This window comes from Amblyraja radiata, chromosome 46 (genome assembly GCF_010909765.2).
Source record: "Amblyraja radiata isolate CabotCenter1 chromosome 46, sAmbRad1.1.pri, whole genome shotgun sequence".
Classification (NCBI taxonomy): Eukaryota; Metazoa; Chordata; class Chondrichthyes; order Rajiformes; family Rajidae; genus Amblyraja; species Amblyraja radiata.
The window spans coordinates 7389002-7410776 of record NC_046001.1 but is presented as its reverse complement, the minus strand read 5'-3'; the positions used below and the strand labels follow the sequence as shown (position 1 = coordinate 7410776).

At 46.3% G+C, this 21775-nt stretch overlaps 1 protein-coding gene across 5 annotated transcripts in view; it reads right to left on the bottom strand.

The window, feature by feature from the left end:
- lima1 (LIM domain and actin binding 1) overlaps positions 1 to 21775 on the bottom strand; it is a 78337-nt gene that overhangs the window by 8810 nt on the left and 47752 nt on the right. For 3 of the 5 annotated variants that reach the window (XM_033015784.1, XM_033015785.1, XM_033015788.1), the window contains 3 exons: positions 15572 to 15716; positions 7604 to 7755; positions 3557 to 3649 (listed from right to left, as the gene is read on the bottom strand). In XM_033015784.1, coding sequence (XP_032871675.1) covers positions 3557 to 3649; positions 7604 to 7755; positions 15572 to 15716 — 390 coding nt within the window. The remainder of the gene's footprint in view (positions 1 to 3556; positions 3650 to 7603; positions 7756 to 15571; positions 15717 to 21775) is intronic. The other 2 variants (XM_033015786.1, XM_033015787.1) reach the window with 2 other exon arrangements.

The window sequence follows — 21775 nt, the reverse complement described above, 5'->3', positions numbered from 1 at the left end:
CAGGGTGTTTAAAGAAATGAAAAATGAAAAATAAACCAAGTAATTACTCAGGAGCTCAAACTGCTTGCACAGAGGCAATAAAGGCAGGTGAAGTCCCAACAATACAGTGAGCATGCTGTCAGCATTACGGACCAAAATGGAGGTCCAAGAGGAGACAGGACTGCAACAGATTGGACAGCTGCACCCTGCAACAATGGTGCAATTCAAAACTCAAACCAGGAACATTGAAACCAAGTCTTAAAAAGATGTTTACTCCAAAGATGTGGGCAAATGGGATTAATGCAGGTGGGCAAAAAAAGGTCAGCATGGATGCAGTGCTATACAACTATGGCAGACCAAATTGTAATTTTCATCTTACTTCCTGGTCCCTCGACTGCCTCTCGACTGCCTTTCATCTGCTTCCCCCCCCCATTCAGTTGTGTTTTTGCTGCAGGGGATGGGCGGACAAGGAAGAAGGTGAAACTATAGGGAAATATTGAGAATAATAGATGTCGTGTTGCTGCACATTTTACTGATGTGGTTATTCGTCGTGTCCTGTTACACAACATCTATTATTCTCAATATCTTCCCTTTAGATTCACAAAGACATAAAAGGGGAGAGGTTGAGCAGGCTGGGTCTTTATACCTTGGAGCACAGGAGGATGAGGGGTGATCTTATTGAGATGTAACATTTCATGAGAGGAATAGATCAGGTCCCTTGCCTAGAGTAGGGGAATCAAGAACCAGAGGACATAGGTTTAAGGTGAGAGGGGTAATCCAAAGGGTGATTTTTTTTCTTCTTTACACAAAGGGTGTTGGGTGTATGGAACGAGCTGTCAGAGGAGGTAGCTGAGGCAGGTATTATCATAACGTTTAAAAAGGCACTTGGACGGGTACATGAATAGGATGGGTTCAGAGGGATATGGGCCAAGCGCGGGGCGGGTGGGGCTAGTATAGATGGGGCATGTTGGTCGGCATGGGCAAGTTGGGCCGAAGGGCCCGTTTCCACACTGTAGGACTCTACATTTTGTGGCACAACTCCCAACGCTCTTTACAACCAAGGGCATGGTCTGGGGTAAGCATCACTGCAGTTATTCAATAAATACTTGGGACAGGTTCAACCTTGTGGGCAACGAGGGATTCAACAGACCCTCTGCCCACCTGTTAACGGCACACAAACCAAGCCCCATGTTGATGGTGACAGTCGGGAGCCTGGTTAGACATCAGCAGCTGAGAGCTACGGAGGCACCAGCGGACAAACTGTTGAGCGGAAGCTGTCCGTGTGGGGTTGGCGGCTCAACCGACGTCGCAGCGGCCTCTGCAGTCCGTCTGTCTTTTTTTATTTTATTGTCCTGTTGAGGGTATAGTTTGTGGTGGGCTTTTGACTGTGTATGTGGTTGGGGGTGGGGGGGGGTGGTTGGGGGTGGGGGGGGTGGGTGGGGGAAATTTTTAGATCTCTTCCCTGTACGGGGACCCGACCTTTCCCAAGTCATGGAGCCTGCGGAGCTGCGGACCTACCATCGTAGAGCTGGCCGGCTTCGGAGCGTGGAGAGCTGCTGCGACCTGACTCCGGTGGATGGTGAGACCGGGAGCTCGCGGGTCCCCGGTGGGAGACCGCTTTGCGGGGCACCGGCAACGGCGACTTCTCCCGCCCGAATTGCGGGGTTGAAAGTGACCTGGAGCGGGGACCCTACATCACCCGGCGCAGCTTTAAGTCGCCGTGGGACTTGCTAGCGCCCGCTGGAGGCTTTGACTTTGGGAGAGGAATGGAGAGCAGGGGAGAGACAAGACTTTGCCTTCCATCATAGTGAGGAGGAGACTCACTGTGATGGATGTTTGTGTAAATTGTGTTGGTGTGTGTCTTGGTTCTTTTCTTGTATGACTGTAGAAACCAAATTTCGTTTGAACTTCATGTGAGGTTCAAATGACAAATAAACGGTATTGTATTGTATTGTATGGCGGGCCGGAGAGCCGGTGCCAGCGTGCATCCCTGTTCTAAGTTCTCACCGCGTGTAAATTTAGATTCAAACCAGTGGCAATCCTCTCTGTGCACCAGCCAATCATCTTCAAAGCCCAATTCTGCTCTCACATACTGACTCTGGTAACAAAGGTACATGGCCAGCAGCAGAGCTGTTGCCAACCTCGCCCGACCCTTTACATTGAAAAACAACATTCACAGGATGAACATTTCAAAATTAAAATGGACACAGATCTCACAATAGATGAATGTACCAGTCTGAAACTTCGGGATAGGATGCAGGAAAATGTCAGGTGAACCTGTTTGTGCTCTGGAGGTTTAACGGTGTCTCTATGCCGGGGACCTGTGGTCAGTCATCCTTACTTCTGATAACCATCAGGGGAAGGCAAGGGGTCAGCGGAGGTACCGTCGCCTGAGGTGAAACCGTATGCAAGTCAATCTGACTGCTAAACAGATTGACCTCCTTGCCCTGAGGAAGGCAACGGCAGCTGGCAAGTGCTGCTGTCACAGAATTAAGGAGCGAGAAACAGAGTTAACGTTTCGGATCGGTGACCTTCCCTCAGAACTGGCGAAACCAAAGTGAGAAAACACGCACGTCTTCTGGCTGTTCCTTTTTTAAAAAAATAAATGGAAGGGTCCTGGAACAGAAACATTCATTGTTTCTCTTGCCATTTAGGCTGCCTGGATGCTGAGTGATTGAGGCATGTTCTATTGGACTTTGTGGCATTTGCAATCACAGGATAGGCAAGACATAAGAAGAAAGACAATCGACCCACTGAGTTCCTGCAGAAACAAACCAAAAATGTGGGAATAAAAAAAAAGTTTTTCTATAGAATGTGGAATTCTCTGCCTCAGAGGGCAGTGGAGGCAGGTTCTCTGGATGCTTTCAAGAGAGAGCTAGATCAGGCTCTTAAAAATAGCAGAGTCAGGGGATATGGGGAGAAGGCAGGAACGGGGTACTGATTGGGGAAGGTCAGCCATGATCACATTGAATGGCGGTGCTGGCTCGAAGGGCCGAATGGCCTACTCCTGCACCTATTGTCTATAATACGCATGTCGTTAAGCTGGCTAGGGTGCAGAGAAGATTTACGAGGATGTTGCTAGGACTCGAGGCCCTGAGCTATAAGGAGAGGTCTAACAGGCTGGGAGTTACTTTGAGTGCAAGGGGATGAGGGGTGATCTGCACGAGGTGTACAAAATCATGCGAGGAATAGATCGGGTGGACCCACAGTCTCTTGCCCACTGTAGGGGAATGAATGGAGAACCAGGGGACTTAGGTTTAAGGTGAGGGGGGAAAAGATTTAATAGGGACCAGAGGGGTAACCTTTGCACACAAAGGGTGATGGGTGAATGGAACAAGCTGCCAGAGGAGATTGTTGAGCCAGGTACTATCCCAACATTTAAGAAACATTTATACGGGTACACAGATAGGACAGGTTTGGAGGGATATGGCCCAAATGCAGGCAGGTGGGACTAGTGTAGATGGGGCATGTTGGTCGGTGTGGGCAAGTTGGACCAAAGGGCCTGTATCCACGCTGCCATGGGTGGCTGTCACCCACATCCACAAGAGAGGTTGCAAGTCAAACACGGCCCTTTTACCTGTGACAGCTTCTTCGGACTGGCCACTTCCCTGGTCTCCCACAGTTCCTTGGAGCCGACCACTTCCCCCGGCGCCACATGCTCTTCCAAAGTCTAGGCAATTTCCAAGACAACAGTTAGTGTCAGAAGCAGTCCAGCTCAGTTCAACAATCACTTCTCGAATCGAGAGACTTCAACTGGAACAAATTTAAGAATAAGCCTTCCTTTCTATAGCCTCGTCACAGCCTTGGGGGTTGTCGAGGGTCCACAGCATCTTGTAGCCAAAGATTAACTTGGCAGTCACTGCTCCACATGCAGGAAACACGGCAGCCATTTGCGCACAGCAAGCTCCCACAACCAGCAAATTGAGGAGATTTGTTTTTAAGGAGGATGATAAAGGAATAGATGTTGGCCAGGACACCAGGGAACTCCTCTCACAGTGAGCTCTTTTACATAAACCCAACCATCTAGGATGCACCTCCAACAATACGGCACTCCTTCACTCAAGCATTGTCTGCTCATGTCTCTGGGGCAAGTCTTGAATCCACGACCTCCATGCAAAGAGTCAGAGAGAACGGTGTCCACCAGATGACAACTATCACCTCAATAAGATAGACACAAAATGGAGTAACTCAGCGGGACAGGCAACATCTCTGGAGAGAAGCAGTTTCAGTCTGAAGGGTCTCGACCAGAAACGTCACCCATTCCTTCTCGCCGGAGATGCTGCCTGTCCCGCTGAGTTACTCCAGCATTTTGTGTCTGTCTTCAGTGCAAACAAGCATCTGTGGTTCCTTCCCACACACTATCACCTCAAGGTCACCTTGATAAAAATGGGCTTAAAAATCATCATCAAAACACAATGAGGGGCAGAATGGCTTCCCTGCAAACACGCCCTGTTAAAGCGTGATCCATGTTTCGGATGCGAAGTTCAAACAGACACCGGCCGGCTACCCCTCAATGGATGTAAATATAAAACAGCAGAGTTTATAGTAACAGTGCAGCTTCCTGGGGTCCTGGCCAATCATCTGATGGTTCTTCCACTCATTTGCTACTTTGGGGTCATGCCATGCACAACTGACTGCCATGTTTGGCTACACTACAATCACACTATTATCCAATTTCACTGGTTGCGAAGTGCTGTAAAGATGCGGTAAGCTGCTACGCAAACTCAAATCTGCAGATTGCAGCAAGTCCCCATATTTTTTTTTAAGGAGATAGTACTATTTTAGAGTAAGAAGAGAAACTCACTAGGCTGGGAAAGGTTTGTTACTGTGCACAACACTACATTTAGAACATTTAACCAGAAACGTGACTGAAAGCTGTAATATGAAGTCTGCTCAGCTCAAAAGGTAGAATTATCAAAGGCTGTGACTGAAAGTGACAGAAAGATGGAAGTGAGGGAATCAGCCTGAAATTGAATTAAAAGCAAGAGGGAAATAAAATCGTGCTGTCAACGTGTGGAACTTGGACTGTATTTGTCCAAGCGAGACAAATTCATCCATGTGGAATGCAAGCCGAGTTCAAGTGCTGGGGGAGGGGGAAAGATGATGATAATGGCAGCTTCTCACAGGACCCAGACAAGAGCCTGCTGGATCACTGGGCTCATGAAGGGTTAACAGCCATGTGAAGGGCAGACAGCAGCAGTGTTGCTTCAGGCTTAGTGTCTCAGGGGAGAGAGAGGGAGAGAGACAGAGACAGGGGGAAATTAATTATTCAAACAATCACATTGGCGGCAGCAGACAGTGAAACGTTACACCCTAATGGGATCACATAGCAACCCATCGGCAGCAGAGAGCCAAACTCCCCACTCAGCCACCACCCCCTCCCTCCAAGGAACAGCCCTTTGCACATTGGCCTCAGACGGCAAAACCGGAGTGGAATCAAGTCGCCCTCCATCCTGGGGTCTGCCTGAGGTGACCTTATTTAAACCAAAGCTGTAACTCTTTAAAAGGTCAGGGTGAAGACATTTTTTCAAAGCTATTTCAAATTGCTGTAAAACCAATGTAGGCCATCAGGAAGGACTCGCCTTGAAGGATCTGTGGACTGAGCAAGGTGCTGGAAGGGGCAGCAGAGCAGAAAAGGGCAGGGGACAGGAGTATAAAGTGGTGCAAGGTACCTTGATCAGCGTCTAGTTAAACAGCAGACGAGAACAGCAAAGGTGTACGCTGGTAAGAATGGTAACCTTCACCAGAAATGAGTCTTCAACCCCAAAACGTTAACCGTTCTCCTCTCCACAGATGCTGCCTGACCCGCTACGCGTCTCTTGTGTTCGGTCTTTCTCTTTCCTCCCTTCCCACCCACAGTGCTAGTGCCAGCTGCCCACAGACCACAAGGGGAAGGAGAAAAAGGCAATTGCTCGTCTGAAATGCAGGGAGCCTGGAAACACTGGCTTAAAAAAAGGGAATCCTTGCACCAGTTGGGCACAGATCAAGTCAGATGCTCCTGGGATTTGGCCCTGCCATGGGTCTGGAATCTCAAGAAAAAGCATGCTTTGCTTTCTTGAATCTAACGGTTTCAGCTACAAATTAAAGAATTTAAACTCCCCAGCAGTTGTGGTGGGATTTGAACACGTGTCACCATTTGAATGTGTGTTGTTGGATCATTAATAGCCTTCGGGACATAAATTCAGTAACTTAACCGCTAAGCAAATATACCCCATACCACACAGACCAACGACTGCATGCGGACCTTGAAGCCGGGAGGGACACAACCCAGCAGGGACACAAAAGAGGGTCTCAGCAGAACACAAGGCAAACAAATGCTGGCCCAAAAGCAGTGGGTGATGCGGACAGTTTGAGGCAGCTGAGGAAAAGGTTGCTGCTGCAGGACAACAGTACAAGAACAATTTGTGCAACTCCCTCCCCCTTGATAATGATGCACGACTTATCCAGTAACCAGATATCACTGGGCTCAAGTTCACAGTCTGACGCAGCAGCACGGCAGGAAAGATTTGCGCCACTTTGCTTTTCAGGGGAAAGTGCTTGAAGAAACAGAGTTTTTAAATTACAGAGCAGAGACACAGTAACATGCAGCTCAGCCCAATTGGCACAACTCGTACTGCAGAGTTCAAAGGCTCCAGACTGAAGCTGCACGTTTGCTGGCATCTCTGCTAACCACAGGGAGTGATGCATTGGTGGAGGTGCGGTTGGAGACGTGAAAACAAAAGCCCCATTTACCCATTAAAGATCCCATGCCACCTTTTTATTTTATTTTTTTATTATTATTATTTCTTTTTTTTTTTTTAAAGCAAATAGTTGCTTGCCTGAGCCAACATTCATCCAACAAGCGACTTAATGGACAATTTATCGCCAGGTTTTGTGGGAACTTGCTGTGCGCAAACTGTACGCTGCGTTTGCCTGCAAAATAGCGAGTGCGCTTTGTTTGGCCGCGGTGTACGGGGACAACCGCTGGAGGTGCAGCCGCCAGCACATGTTTGTGCCACCGTCCCCCAGAGACAAAATGTGCGCTGGTCCTTTGATGACTCATTGACAAGCCTGTTGCAGACTTAAGTAGGACTTGTGTGTGACAGATAAAGCATTGAAGTTCTCAACTTCGCTGGAGAAAACAAAAGTGTGAAGTTTCGGGTCGAGACTCTTCTCCAAGTCTGAAGAAGGGTCTCAACCCGAAACGTCACCTTTTCCTTTTCTCCAGAGATGCTGCCTGACCCGCTGAGTTCCTCCAGCATTTTGTGGCTATCTTGGGTGTGAACCAGCATCTGCAGGTCCCTCTTACTCAAAGTTCGTACCTTAAAGGTTACAGGAGAGGCGCATAGTGTGCGGGCCAATCATGTTGAAGGTGAAGGGTGGGGGTGAGAGGGAAGGGACAAGTAATGCATGCAAAATAAAAATCTGAATCAGTCTGGTTAGCAGGCTTAGATTTTGATTCAGCTGCAAAAAGTGCAGGTATGATCTTCAGCAAAGGCATAGTGGGCACAATTAGAACTTCTTAGTGCATGTCCCAACTTTACAGCAAGAGCAAGATTATAGTAGAAGTCCTCAACAACATTACTTCATGGTGCATTACAATCAAGTGCGCCGCAGATGGAAGCGTATTCAAAAAGGTGTTTACTGTAGGAGATTGGAGGTTGGTCTCCTTCTGTGATGCAGCAGCCTGGTACAATGCCATTCTGTCTTTCACTGATGTCTGCTCCTGCATGTCTGCCAACTCCGTACCAACCTTAGATTCAGTTTTATCAGGGCTCGTTCCCGGCGAGGTATGGTCTGCATGAAGTGCAAACAGAGCCAAATGCAACGTTAATGAACACAGTCGCCAGATCAAAGAAAGCAGCACTATACAATACAAACACAATTAGACTGCCATCAATATTATGCATTTCCCCACCCCACCATGTTACCCCTACACCATTGATTGATAGAATTGATAGAATTTATTGCCACACAACCAGGGTCGGTGGAATTTTGGTTATCAACCAGGATAAAGGGGGAACGGGCCTACGCATCTGCAAATGATTACAGATCATATTTGACTTTATAATTGTCTGACTGTTTAACTTTATCATTGACTTTATAATTAGGATACACTTTTTTTTTTGCATGGTCTTTTACATTTTCATTTTTCCTTTCAGTTGGCCAGATTTTTTAAAATTACTACAGCAAGAAAGGCACGGAACCGGCATTAGCAGCCAAATCTCCACGCTACCATCAATATACATACTCTCATGAACCAGACCCATTATATACCAATGCTGAAAGAGCACAATACCTAGTCAAGGCGTTTAAAATCTAGAGAGTAGTCATTTGGGAAGAGCTAAAAAAAATAATCAAATGCTCTCAAAATTATTCTCACTGCGAGAAGGTTGAAAGAAGCATTCAGGGTTTACCTGCCATCAAGGCAACATTACCAAGCCAAGCCAAGCCCCCCCCCCCCCCCCCCCCCCCCCCCCCCCAACTCACAGGATAACCACGTGCTGGGGAACGAGACTAGCAGAGCAAAGGCAAGACACAAGGTTCTGAAGTATCTCCGTGGGTCAGGCAGCATCATGGCGATGTTGCTCATCTCAATCAATTGCAGAAATGGCAAAATGCCCCAAATACTGACCTGTCACTAATGCAATGGCAGAGGTACTGTCACCAATTCGCAAACCTCCAGGAACAACACAGGAGAGAACAGATTGACTGTGGCGTACAGAGTGAACAGCTCAATCTACTGCTCTCTTGCTGACAGCCTGCCCCTATTCGGTTTCTGAATTCCATTCAGTTGCTGTAGAAGCAGTTTCCGTGTGACTCTGAATTGGTTCTTTTTAAAAGATGACAGTAGGACAGGGGCTGATGGGCTCCAGTATTCTTCCCTCCATCCAAGTCGGTGGCACAGCAGTCTTACAGCGCCAGAGACCCGGGTTTAATCCCGACTACGGGTGCTCTCTGTATGGAGTTTGTACGTTCTCCCTGTGACCCAGTGGGTTTTCTCCGGGTGCTCTGGTTTCCTCCCACACTCCAAAGATGTGCAGGTTTGGCGGTTAATTGGCTTTGGTAAAGATTGCAAATTGCCCCTAGTATGTGTAGGATAGTGCTAGCCTGTGGGGATCACTGCTCGGCACGGACTTGGTGGGCGAAAGGGCCCGTTTCTCTAAACTAAAGCTTTTGCAGTTCACCTACAGCAATCACAGCTGTGAACCCACTCATTCTGCCAGCTCATCTTAGAACAATCCTACTGCTGCCGCCCAGTTAGAGCTCAGATATGATGCAAACATTGAATGGGGCCTGTGCCACGGTAGTACAAAAGGAACTTCCCAAAAACATTCATACTTAAAAAAAACCCACAAAAATGATTATAATAAGAAAACTTACAAATTGCTTTGTCACAAAAGCCAAAATATAGCCAGCATCTGCTGTATAATGTGGCTCCTCCTCAACATGCTCTCTAATTACATTCAGATCTAATAACAGATTAGGCCTGAATACTAATGTGGACTAATTGTAGGAATGAGTCAATGGAACACGGCTTCTCCTCCTCCCTGACAGATTCTGCCAACTGCTCATCAGCTGCTCGGCATCAGATGATACAAGGCGCCTTGCCCTTGAAATGCTGCAGCACGCAGGTGAAAGTTCTCCTGCCGGAGGGGAGGCAGCTTGCTTCAGGCCCCTTTTCCCGCCCTGCACAACAGGGGAGCCCCTCCCTCATCTCTGCTGCTGCTCGCCCGGTTCAATCCCCAACAAGCACTCAGAGTTTTTAAAAAGAGGAAATTTAAAAAAAAGTCAGTCCCACATGGAAACTCACAATGCGATAACTTGTGTTTTAATGGTCTGTTTTAAATGCCACAGTTGAAAGCTTTGTTGAATTAAAACTGGACTGTCAGAGCACACAGCCAACTAGCTCCAAGACCGCATGATCCAGTTGAAAAGAAAGACAATATGTTAAAAAAACACAAAAAATTGCCATAACACAAAGTCCAAAAGAAAGTGCTGGCTAGCAGCAGATGACAGTCTTGAATTACCCAAAGTCATGCAATGTTTGTCAAAATGTTGAAGCTGCAAATTAAGAAACCCGAGCACTGCTGGTTTAAAGGAGAAATAAACCCCAGGGAGTCAAGGGTTGTGATGTGGTGTGGGGAAGGGCAGGAAAATCAAGGGAAACAGGACGGTGGGGATTTCACTTCAGTCACAAAGTAGCCATCCATATCCTGGAACAAGACAGAATGCCAAACTCCAAGCGGCAGACCCATTTGCCTGCCATTCCTCCTGCGTTCCATCCCGACTACGGGTGCTGCCTGTACGGAGCTTGTACGTTTTCCCCGTGACCTGCGTGGGTTTTCTCTGGGCACTGCCGTTCCCTCCCACACACCAAAGATGCGCAGGTTCGTAGGTTAATTGACTTCTGCAAATTGTCCCAAGTATGTTGGATAGAACTAGTGTATGGGTGATCATTGGTCGGCGTGGACTTGTGGGCCAAAAGGCCAGTTTCCATGCTGTAACTCTAAACCAAGGGCTCCCAACCTGGGGTAAATTGACCCCCAGGGGATACATTTTGCCGACCCAGGGGGTAAATTTGTTGATTCTGGATTTGTACATATTTGGAAACTGGCAGTGGGGGCAAGAGGGCAGTTGAGGGAGTGGTGCACTCTTTCAGACATTAAGTCGAGTTAAGTAACATAAGTATGAGCTTTTCAATACAGCGAGTGATTGTGGGCCAGGGATTCGTCCAGAGTCAGAGAGGATGTTACATTCCCCCACCTCTCCTCCCCAAGATAGTTTTGACCGACATCTTTAAAATAATTTCATCTGTCCACCAAGTGCTCCTCTTCGAAGGTAGACACAAAATGCTGGAGTAACTCGGCGGGTCAGGCAGCATCTCTGGAGAGAAGGAATGGGTGATGTTTTCTGCCCAGACCCTTTCTGCCCAGTTTGAAGCATTATTTGCGCTTTTCAGTGATGAGAGTCTCCATGTGGATTGGTTTTAAATGACAAAAGAGAGTGCAGGAATCATTCTAAGAATGAGGCACAGACCAGCAGAGCACATGTCCAACTCCAACAAAACAGGTAGCAAAACAAAAAGCTCTACACATTGAAGAGAATCACCATCTGGCCAAAGATCACGAGGCAAACGTGGTCCTCATTTTTAAAGGGAAACAAGGCTAATTCTAGACGCGATTAGTCAACGATAGTCTTTTAATTTTAGGCTGAAAGGGAGAAAACAGCATACATTTTACATGTATAAGAAGGAACTGCAGATGCTGGAACAATCGAAGGTAGACAAAAATGCTGGAGAAACTCAGCGGGTGAGGTAGCATCTATGGAGCGAAGGAATAGGTGACGTTTCGGGTTTTTACGTGTAGATCATGTTGAGTGATACTTTATTATCACATGTGACAAGTCACAGTTGCATGCCATACACAAAGTATGCAAAGTATCGCCATGTATACGTCACCGAAAAAGGTGCAAAGTAGTCTCCAATGGTCCCTCTTTGATCTCTGCGCCCCCCCCCCCCCCCACCACCACACGCAGAAATGCACCGAATGCATTTGACCTTTGGCTCGCATACAGGAAATGGCCTCACTTGGAAAATTGCTAAATCATGAAATGTGAAAGGCTAACAAATATTGGCTGTATGGGGGGGGGGGGGGGGGAAGAATAGAGTCAACAGGAAATGACACAGATGGGGCAGCTGGAATGTGTGAAAACTGTCAGCACAACTTGAGGAGCAGATCCCAGGACATGAACACATTCAAGTCCTGGAACCTCCATGCAGACTTTCTGGGATGCAACAAGAAAACACAATCTGTCTGGGAGAGGGGTACTGAGTGCCACTGATTTGATAAATGGGATTGGGCACCCACACTGCAGATATTGGTTATGTTTTAACAAGGGATTGGGGGGGGGAGGGAGTTAAATGTTGACTTTTAAGGTCGTCAAAAAGGAATAGATAGCTACGGGCAGGGCTCATGGATGCAACAACTCGACTTTGCACAGATGGATGCTGGATACAAAAACTGCTTGCACATGATAAAGAGAAAGCATTTTATTTTTTCAAAGAGCTATGGGGATCAATACTTGGGACGAGCAGAATAGGGCAGCACGGTGGGACTGCAGAGTTGCCTGCCTTACAGTGCCTGCGACCTGGGTTCGATCCTGACCTTGGGTGCTGTCTGTACAGAGTTTGTATGTTCTCTTCGTGATCTGCGTGGGTTTTCTCCGGGAAGCTCCGGTTTCCTCCCACACCCCAAAGACGTACAGGTTTGTAGGTTAATTTGCTTGGTATAAATGTAAATTGTCCCTAGCGTATGTAGGATAGTGTTAGTGTGCGGGGATCACTGGTTGGCATGGACTCGGTAGACCGGAGGGCCTGTTTCCGCTCTGTATCTCCAAACTAAATATTGAAGGACAGTGCTATGCACCAGTCTTGGGGGAGGGGGCAAGTTGTAGAAAGCTGGAGCCTTCATGATGTAGTGACAGTGGCTTAGATTCACGTCGAGTTGCACAGTATGCGCCAAGCAGGCACGTGCCATGAGTAATTACTCAGGGTAGGCAATCAGTCGGCTTTTAAAAAATCTTAAACAGTGCATGCGCAGATTGTTCTCCTCTCCGTAAACTGTCAGTCGACTTTTATAAAGTCTTCAAAAGCCATATCCCTTAATAAAGTACCATATTTCCCGGCAATGAAGACGCACCCCCATTTTGAGTCGCTGAATTTTGAAAGGCTGGCGGGACATAGAATTTCTCATGCTCAAAAAAATCAAAATAAAGAAAGTAACAATTCAATTTTCGTGCCGTATTTTTGGGTAAAAAATAGCGTCTTCAGTGCCGGGAAGAGGAAGTGGAACACAAGTTTGCCTGAGGCCAGCAATCATCTCTTTTCTGTCGGGTTACATAGACACCCTCTTACTCCAAGCAAAACACCATATCACAATAGCGCGCACATACACATGGCCGCTCACGGAATGGAAGTGGGGAGTCCCTGGCAGAGAGTGTGAGCGTGAGTGTGCAGCTGGATGGACAGATGTCCCATCTATTTTGGGACTGTGCCAAGCAAAGGGCAAGTAGGTGACACGGTGATATATAGGGAGCCCAGAGGGAAAGTGGCAAGGATGAAGAGGTCCACAGCTTGTGGGCAGAAACACTTGGGAGAACAAGTTGCTTTCACAAGGACTGCTTGCTCACTGCTCCAGTGACACGAGTCAGTGTGTCTTACTCTGGACTGCTGCTTTACTCCTCCCTCTGTCTCACTTATTTAATAACCATCTCTAGTTAGACCCTCCATCTTCCAGGGCCGAAAAGATCCATGGTTTAGTTTTATCCTTTTGTTAGGTAATGACCAGATCTCCTCTACATTCTGACCATTACCCCCTTTATCACTCCTCCTCTGCTACCCACCCAGATGCGCAAGATATTACACTAATGCATGCATTAACACACTTGGGAAAATGATAGGGAGAGGTGGAATGTACAAATCCACATCCCCATTGAACAGGAATTCTGCAAAACATCTTGAAAGCCGCTCTTCAAATGAACGTCTAAATAGTTGAAAGAAAGCTGCATTCTGGAGAGTTGCAGTTGATGAGGTGAACGATGAGATTGAGACATGCTGTTAATGCATTCCGTTTTTGCAAGAGGAAGACAGGTGGAATACTTGAATATATTTGAAAAGCAAACATCACAAACAACAGTGAGCCAGTGGTGCACTGCAGGAGGTGAGGAGGGAGTAGCGCTGATTCAGTTACACTTGACCATGGCCACCATCGTTGTTCCTGGACTCGTTCAGAAAGTACCACTTGAACAGAAGTAGTACTGGCACTGTAATGGATTAACCCACTGAAACTTGCAGCAAGGCTGTCACACACAAGTAGCAAGCCACTTCAACAATGGTGGCGCAGCGGTAGAGTTGCTGCCTTATAGGGACAGAGACCCGGGTTGAATCGTGACTACGGGTGCTGAGTGCACGGAGTTTGTACGTTCTCCCCGTGACTGGGGAGTCTCCGGGATCTCTCGTTTCCTCCCCACACTTCAAAGATATCCAGGTTTGTAGGCCGATTGGCTCTGGTAAAATTGTAAATAGTCCTCAGGGTGTGTCGGATAGTGCGGGGATCGCTGGTCAGTGCAAACTCAGTGGACTATCTGCGCTGTATCTCCAAACTAAACAGTATAACATGCAGGTACATTTATTTAAAATATTATTCAGTGATTACTTCTCACTGTGTAAAGCTCAGTATCTGACCAATCTCTGTTTAACACTTTGGTGGGCGGACCAGGATATTGTTCTCCCAAAACAGTTCATATCTAGCAAAACGATCAACACACCAGACAACAGTTGGACGCAGTCTTGCGATTAGCAAGCGATTGATAAGATTTGATGGGGCACCCTGGGCTTTTTTGCACTAGTATTAGGGTTATTAAATTATTGAATTTAGTTGTTTCTTATACGTTCTCAACGGGTAACCATTGCACTCTGCGCCAATTTAAAAAGAGTCAGCAGCTAGTCAGGAAATGACTATTCGCCTCCAAAGAGCATCCCTTTGTTAGGTGGTTTCACTAAATGGTGTGACTCAATATTCCTCCAGCAGTTTGTTTTTTTTTGCTCAAGACCTGCAGCATCTGCAGTCGCTTGTGATTTAATACTATGTTCCACTGCGATCTAACTAACGGATGGCTCCATGCTGAAGCACACGCAGCATTGAAATGCTAATACAATTAGCAAGAATATTGAACAATACAGGAACACGTAGCTCAGAGGACACTGGGGTTTATTTTTACAAATGCCCATTTTCACACAGCAAGTCACTTTTGGCAACGATACCAGTTTTTAAGAAGGCAGACTTTGCACTGACCACTTGAAAAGAAATCAGTGGTTAACTGGCAATGTAAACGTGATGGTGTGCCTGCCACCAAAGCAGCAGGCACCGTGAAACAAAAAGATAAAGAGCTGGTTTCAGTCCAATAGTAGTACAAAACTTGAAACAGCTGGTCACAGGGCTAAGAGGCTGAAATGCTTCAGGCTGCTGTGGAAACAATTCTGCCATGGAATCAGGCCACTTTCTATAGCACCCATTATCATAGAATCACTTCAAGATTCAAGAGTTTATTGTCATGTGTCCCTGATAGGACAATGAAATTCTTGCTTTGCTTCAGCACACAGAACATAGTAGGCATGACTACAGAACAGATCAGTGTGTCCATATACCCCCCCACACACAAACTGATAAAGTGCAAATAAACAGATAATGGGCTATTAATGTTCAGAGTTTTGTCCGAGCCTGATGGCTGTGGGGATGTAACTTATCCTGAAGCCCGGTCTCTGCATTATAAGTGCAACATGAAACAGCAGCTTGCAGAATGTAAACAGATTGGTACGTTACAAAATGCACACTTGCTAAACTTTACACAGTCAAGGCCAAGGACACACTTTACTGCTTTCATTCACAATTTAAAAAGCTTTATAATGCTAAATACCTCCTCCAGTAGCAAGGTACTTCTCCGAACTCAATATAACTGCCTCTTCTGCAAACACGAGAATGATTTAGTGAACACAACAAAGGCAGAGGCGCAATCTCTTCTTCCCAGCCGAAATGTATATACAAATTCTTACCCGAATCATCAGATTTAAAGCCACTTGTGCTCCCGGCCCTGGCTTTGTTCTCCACCACGCCTTCAATCAGACAGCTGCCTTCTGCAGTCTTGTCTAACCACTTCTTGGAAACGTCAGACTTGTGGTGCCGATCTCGGGCAGCCTGCTTGAGAACAAAAACACTCAGCACATACGATCCAGAAACATTTATCTGGGAGGAAGTACTTCAGGACGATTCTCATTCACTCTTCAATATCTCATTAATTGAAGCACACGAGTGCATGATTTGGCTATCAATTGCAGCTGAAAGCAATCAACTTGCTCTTCACGTTATCTTTTGTTGAACGAAGCACAAATCACTTATTTAATCAAATCATCTTTGTCTGCCATCTGAAACAGTCACGATTAGCCTGACTGACTGAGTAGAAGTAGCAGATGCAATTAGCACCTAGCGTAAGGAAAGTCAAACAATGAAGCAAAGGCTCTGGAGACCCATCTGCCCAGGTTCAGACCCATATGATTGCATCACACGAGTCTTAATAAACTTACATGCTGCTAATGAGAGCACTGCACTGCCATCTGGATTAACAAGAGTTCAAAAGCCTCGCAGCGTTCACACACAAGACTGACCCCATCTGCAGTCATCACAGGCCCCTTTAATCCCATTTCCAGATGGTGAAAAAAATCGTCAGGTACCTACAATCATTTGCGACTCCATATGCTGTTGGTAATTGAATTACCTACATTTTGCCCAAGGCATTAATTTGTTTAAAATACATTCTTCCTGGTCCATGTTTGAACAACGAACTAAACTCTGAAAAGATCAGTGTGATACCTATCTGCATTATTATTCCTTTACAAGTAACATCTTTAGCACAAACAGTAGTCAGGCTTGCTGCAGCAGCTCAGATTCAAAAAACCCTTCTGCACAAAGAGGTACATTTGATCTGCATAGCTAAAAGAAATGTCCTTCCTTCCCTCACCAACTTTCTCCAAGCCTTTCCAGATAGCATCGGTGACAGTTGTGGCAAAATGGCAGCAAGGAGAATCACAGGAGACAGAGTAGGGCACGGAGACAGACCTTTCGGCCCAACTCAGCCATGATGAGATGTGGGTCTGTGTCCCCATGCCCGCTCTGTGGCTGAACTATTCAATTAATCGCACTGATGAAAGGTTTTTTGTTTTCCCTTTCAGAGGGTGGCGTCTTTCTCAAAGGGCAGTGGAAGAATAGTCTGGATATGTTGAAACCAGCACCAGACAGAATCTTGATGAGGATTTCTGATGGATAGGAACGCGGAGTGGAGAAAAACGATGATGAAGATGGTTACGGGTGGCAGTGGTGAGCGGTGCAGTTGCTGCTTTGCAACCCCGGAGACCCTGGTTTGACCCTGACAAGGGGTGCTGCCTCTGGTGCTCTAAGGCAGCAACTCTACTGCTGCGCCATCGTGGATTCTGTTATATAGGAAATGCTGCATTCAATTTCAACAAATAGCAATGTGATAGGCAGGTTTAAAAATGTTTTTAATTGAATGCGGTAGAAATATTAGTCTGGACACTGGGTGAATAGTTTGGGTTTCAGTTTCTGTATGTGTGACAGTGCAGCACCTCTCCAGCAAACCCACTGGAGCTTCGCCCGAGTCGAGTTGAACTTGATACCACATCCTTATGACTTGGGAGGGCAGTGTGCTCTTCACTGAAGCATGGCTGAAAGTCATCACGCTCCTGATTTTTTTTTTTAAAGTCAAAGAGTTTCTGAAATTAATGTGCTACTAATGGAAAATGATCCTTCTTTAACATTAACTCACTTTCTTTCCAGACAGAAAGTGTTGGAGCAACTCAGCAGATCAGGAGAAGCCACTGAGTTTTTCCCGCACTGTTTTCTATTTGTAAGCCAGCACCTGCAGTTCCTGGTGTCTACGTTTGTCTTTCCACGGATGCTGGTCATTGTGCCGACCACTCTTGGCAGAGGCGGCCAGCGATGGATGTGGTGGCGACAGGGAAAGAGTCAGCAGTGTGGTGCGGAATGTGCAACAGGGTGCTGCACCTCACAGGGCACTCTACACTGGCAGATGACGCCACAACTCTGTACACCACAGAGAGCGACTCTGCTGCCACGAGATGGTTTCAGACGGCCACGGAAGCCGTTTTGCCATTGAACTCCCTACCCCTAACAATTTGCACCTCTTTGAAGAGAGGCCGATTCAGAGTTCAAATCCAGATTTACAGATAATTCCTTACACAACCTCTTTTGACAAAGCTGCTTAACGTCAGTTAAAGATCAGCCACATTTTATTAATTGAAGATGACAATTTCCAAAGAAAGTGCATCAGATCTTTGGTTGCAAATTGTAGAAATGCCCAAACAAAATAAAATGGTAAGCTATTCTCCCCGTCCTCTGTATCTGCCTCTTGGAAGAGGCAGATTCAGTTCCTTGTTCTGTGGCCCCCGCAGACACAGAGCAGTCTCACTTTGAGGGGCAGAGAGGTGGGATTGAGACAACACATAGACCAAACAATCAAACAGCCAGGTTCAGTCACAAGCTCCTGTTCAGAATATGTGCACGGGCAGGATTGGGATTGGTTCTGATGTGCTCAAGTAAATCACAGCCAAGGAAAGATTTGATGCCTGACAGGCTTGGGTGGGGCACAACCTAGAAAATAAAAAAAAAGTGAAGAAGCTGAGAAATGCAATGGGAAGTGATGAAAAAGTGCAAAAGGAAACAGAAGAAAAATAATTAAAAGGAGGATAACCACAAAATGCCTCCATCACCCATATACAATATTAGCGCAGACAGTAGGAAATGTGCGCCAAGTGTGTAATCTGCAGAGGGCAAATGTTTTGGATTACAGCTACATTTCAACATTTGTGTACTGGCACCATTGAGCGCTTCAGTAAATTTTTTAGACATGTTTCAGCAAGAAAAAGTCAGACAACATGAACTAAAAGAAACAGATTCACAAGGCACCGAGGCAGCAAGGCGAGGGCATGAACCCCCCCATCGATGAACTCCATCGCACTGGCATTCTGTGCAATGTCTGCAGCTCATCAACAGTCGGGCGAAAAACTCCAATGCAGAGCGATACTTGCATTTTGTTCACAATCTTACTTCTTTTACGACGCTTACTGCCATCCACGGCTCACCATGTTCGAGCCAACCAGCGACAACCCCGTATTCTAGCACTATCCTACACACCAGGGACAACTTACAATTTTACCAAAGCCAATTAACCTGGAAACCTGTATGTCGTTGGAGTATGGGAAGAAACCAGAGCGCCCAGAGAAAATCCAGTCACAGGGAGAATGTACAAACTCCGTAGAGACAGCACCTGTAGTCGGGAACGAACCCGGGTCTCTGGCGCTGCAAGGCAGCAATTTACCCACTGTGCTGCCCATGGTTGTTCCCTGCAGAGATTACTTAATACAACAAAGGTACACAAAATTGCTGGGGAAACTCAGCGGGTGCAGCAGCATCTATGGAGCGAAGGAAATAGGCGACGTTTCGGGCCAAAACCCTTCTTCAGACTGATGGGGGGGGGGGGGGGGGGGGGGGGGGGAGAAGAAGGAAAAGGGGAGGAGGAGGAGGAGCCCGAGGGCGGGCGGATGGGAGGGTGGGAGGAGACAGCTAGAGGGTTAAGGAAGGGGAGGAGACAGCAAGGGCAAGCTAAATTTTGGGAAAATTCTTGTAAACCTTTTTGCTTGGAAACGTCGCCTATTTCCTTCGCTCCATAGATGCTGCTGCACCCGCTGAGTTTCCCCAGCAATTTTGTATACCTTCGATATTCCAGCATCTGCAGTTCCCTTTTGAACACTTAATACAACAATACTGGAACAATGTGGTACATGCTTACCAGGTGAGTGGGGGAGTCACTTTGATTAATCAGTACAACAGCATGGTTGGTTTGAAGCTGCTAAAAAAGGGATTCGATGGGTCAAAGACTTTAGATAAAATTACAGAGACACTAATCGCTGCACAGGCAAGTGTTACATTTTAAGATTCAAAATACAGAGATGAAGGTTTTGCCAAATCAACAGACCCAATTTAAGGAGGACATGAACCACCAGACAGCACATATCCAGCAGCCCTTTGCGATCTGCTAGCTACAAATTGAAAAGCCATAGAACAACACAGCATCAGTTTATCAAGCAGCAAATGTCAAAAGGCCAAAAGGCAAACGCCTCCTTGCTGGGTCGTTTGCTCCAACCCAATCTGTTAAAAGGCAAAAACAAAGTTATAAAAAGACAGGAAAGTAGAACAAAATAACTTTGCAAAACGAAATCATGTGCTCCAGATAAGTGGACCAAAAAGAGCCCAGTGTTTCATTGCATGACCGCATAGATCATGAGAATCAGTTGGCGATTTATCACGTACAAAGCTCTGCTCTCAACATCCTGTCATCCGCACAAGCACCAGTCAGAGGTATGCAGGCTTTCTCAGAGAGAAAAAAAAAAGTACTTTTCCTTGGCCTGTGGGAGCTCTTACCCTGGTCTTCAAACATATATTATTCCTGTATACAGTATCAGGACGGATCTATACAATTTGTCTATAGGCCGACACACACACACCAGCCCATGGTTGTGAGCAGAAGGATTAATACTCAAACAGCAATTACTTTGGCTTAAAATAACATTTCTTCAAAAGCTTCACACTAAATTCTTCCACGTCACCTTTTATAGCTTTTAAATAGGCACATGGTTGTACAGGGAATGGAAGGATATGGATCATGTGCTGGCAGAGGAGGTTAATTTAACTTGGCATCATGTTCAGCACAGATATCGTGGTCGAAGGGACCTGTTCTTGGTCTGTACTGTTCCATGTTCTATGTACCCACACAGCTTGGTGATGTCGTTTGGTAATCCACTGGCAATCTTGAACATCTTGAAGCGTAAACTCTGTTGTACATAGAATAGTGTAATGCAAGAACAGGCCCTTTGGCTCACAATGTCTGTGCTGAACATGGTGCCCAGACCAACTCTGATTTAGTCTGGGCATCATGGTCAGGCCACATTTGCAGTATTGTGAGCAATTGTGGGCACCATATCTGAGGAAGGATGTATTGGCTCTGAAGAGGGTCCAGAGGAGGTTTACAAGAATGTTCCCAGGAATGAGTAGGTTAACAGATGATAAACGTTTGACAGCACTGGGCCTATATTCACTGGAGTTTAGAAGAATGAGGGGGGGGGGGGACTTCATTGAAACGTACAGAATGATGAAAGGCTTGGATAGAGTAGATGTGGAGATGTTTCCACTAGTGGGAGAGTCTAGGACTAGAGGTCAGAGCCTCAGAATTAAAGGACATTCTTTTAGAAAGGAGACGAGGAGGAATTTTAGTCAGAGGGTGGTGAATCTGTGGAATTCGTTGCCACAGAAGGCTGTCGAGGGCAAGACAATGGATATTTAAGGCAGAGATAGATTCTTGATTAGTACAGGTGTCAGGGGTTATGGTGAGAAGACAGGAGAATGGGGTTAAGAGGGAAAGATAGATTAGCCATGATTGAATGGTGGAGTAGACTTGATGGGCCAAATTCTACTCCTATCACATGATCTTACTGTTGTACCTGCCTCAACCAATGCATTGCAGGCACTCACCACCCTCTAGAAACAAATAACACCTTGCATGTATTCATTATGTGGATGTGGTATACTTGGACTTCCAAAAGGCTTTTGACAAGGTGCCACATAAGAGACTATTGCTAAAAATAAAAAATTATGGGATTGGGGGTAATATATTAGCATGGGTAGAGGATTGGCTAACGAATAGGAAGCAGAGAGTGGGGATAAATGGTTCATACTCGGGATGGCAACCGGTAACTAGCGGGGTTCCGCAAGGGTCGGTGCTGGGACCCCAGTTGTTCACAATTTATATAAATGATTTGGAGGAGGGAACCAAGTGTAATATATCAAAATTTGCGGACGATACGAAAATGGGAGGGAAAGTAGGGGATGAGGAGGATAGGAAGAGTCTGCAAAAGGATATAGATAAGCTAGGTGAGTGGGCAACAACTTGGCAGATGAAATTTAATACTAATAAATGTGAAGTCATTCACTTTGGGGAAAAAAATGATAGGGCAAGTTATTTTCTAAATGAGGAGGAGCTGCGTTGTAATGCAACGCAAAGGGATCTAGGGGTATTAGTACATGAATCACTAAAAGTCAGTATGCAGGTGCAGCAAGCAATCAGGAAGGCCAATGGAGTTTTGGCCTTTATTGCTAGGGGGATTGAGTAT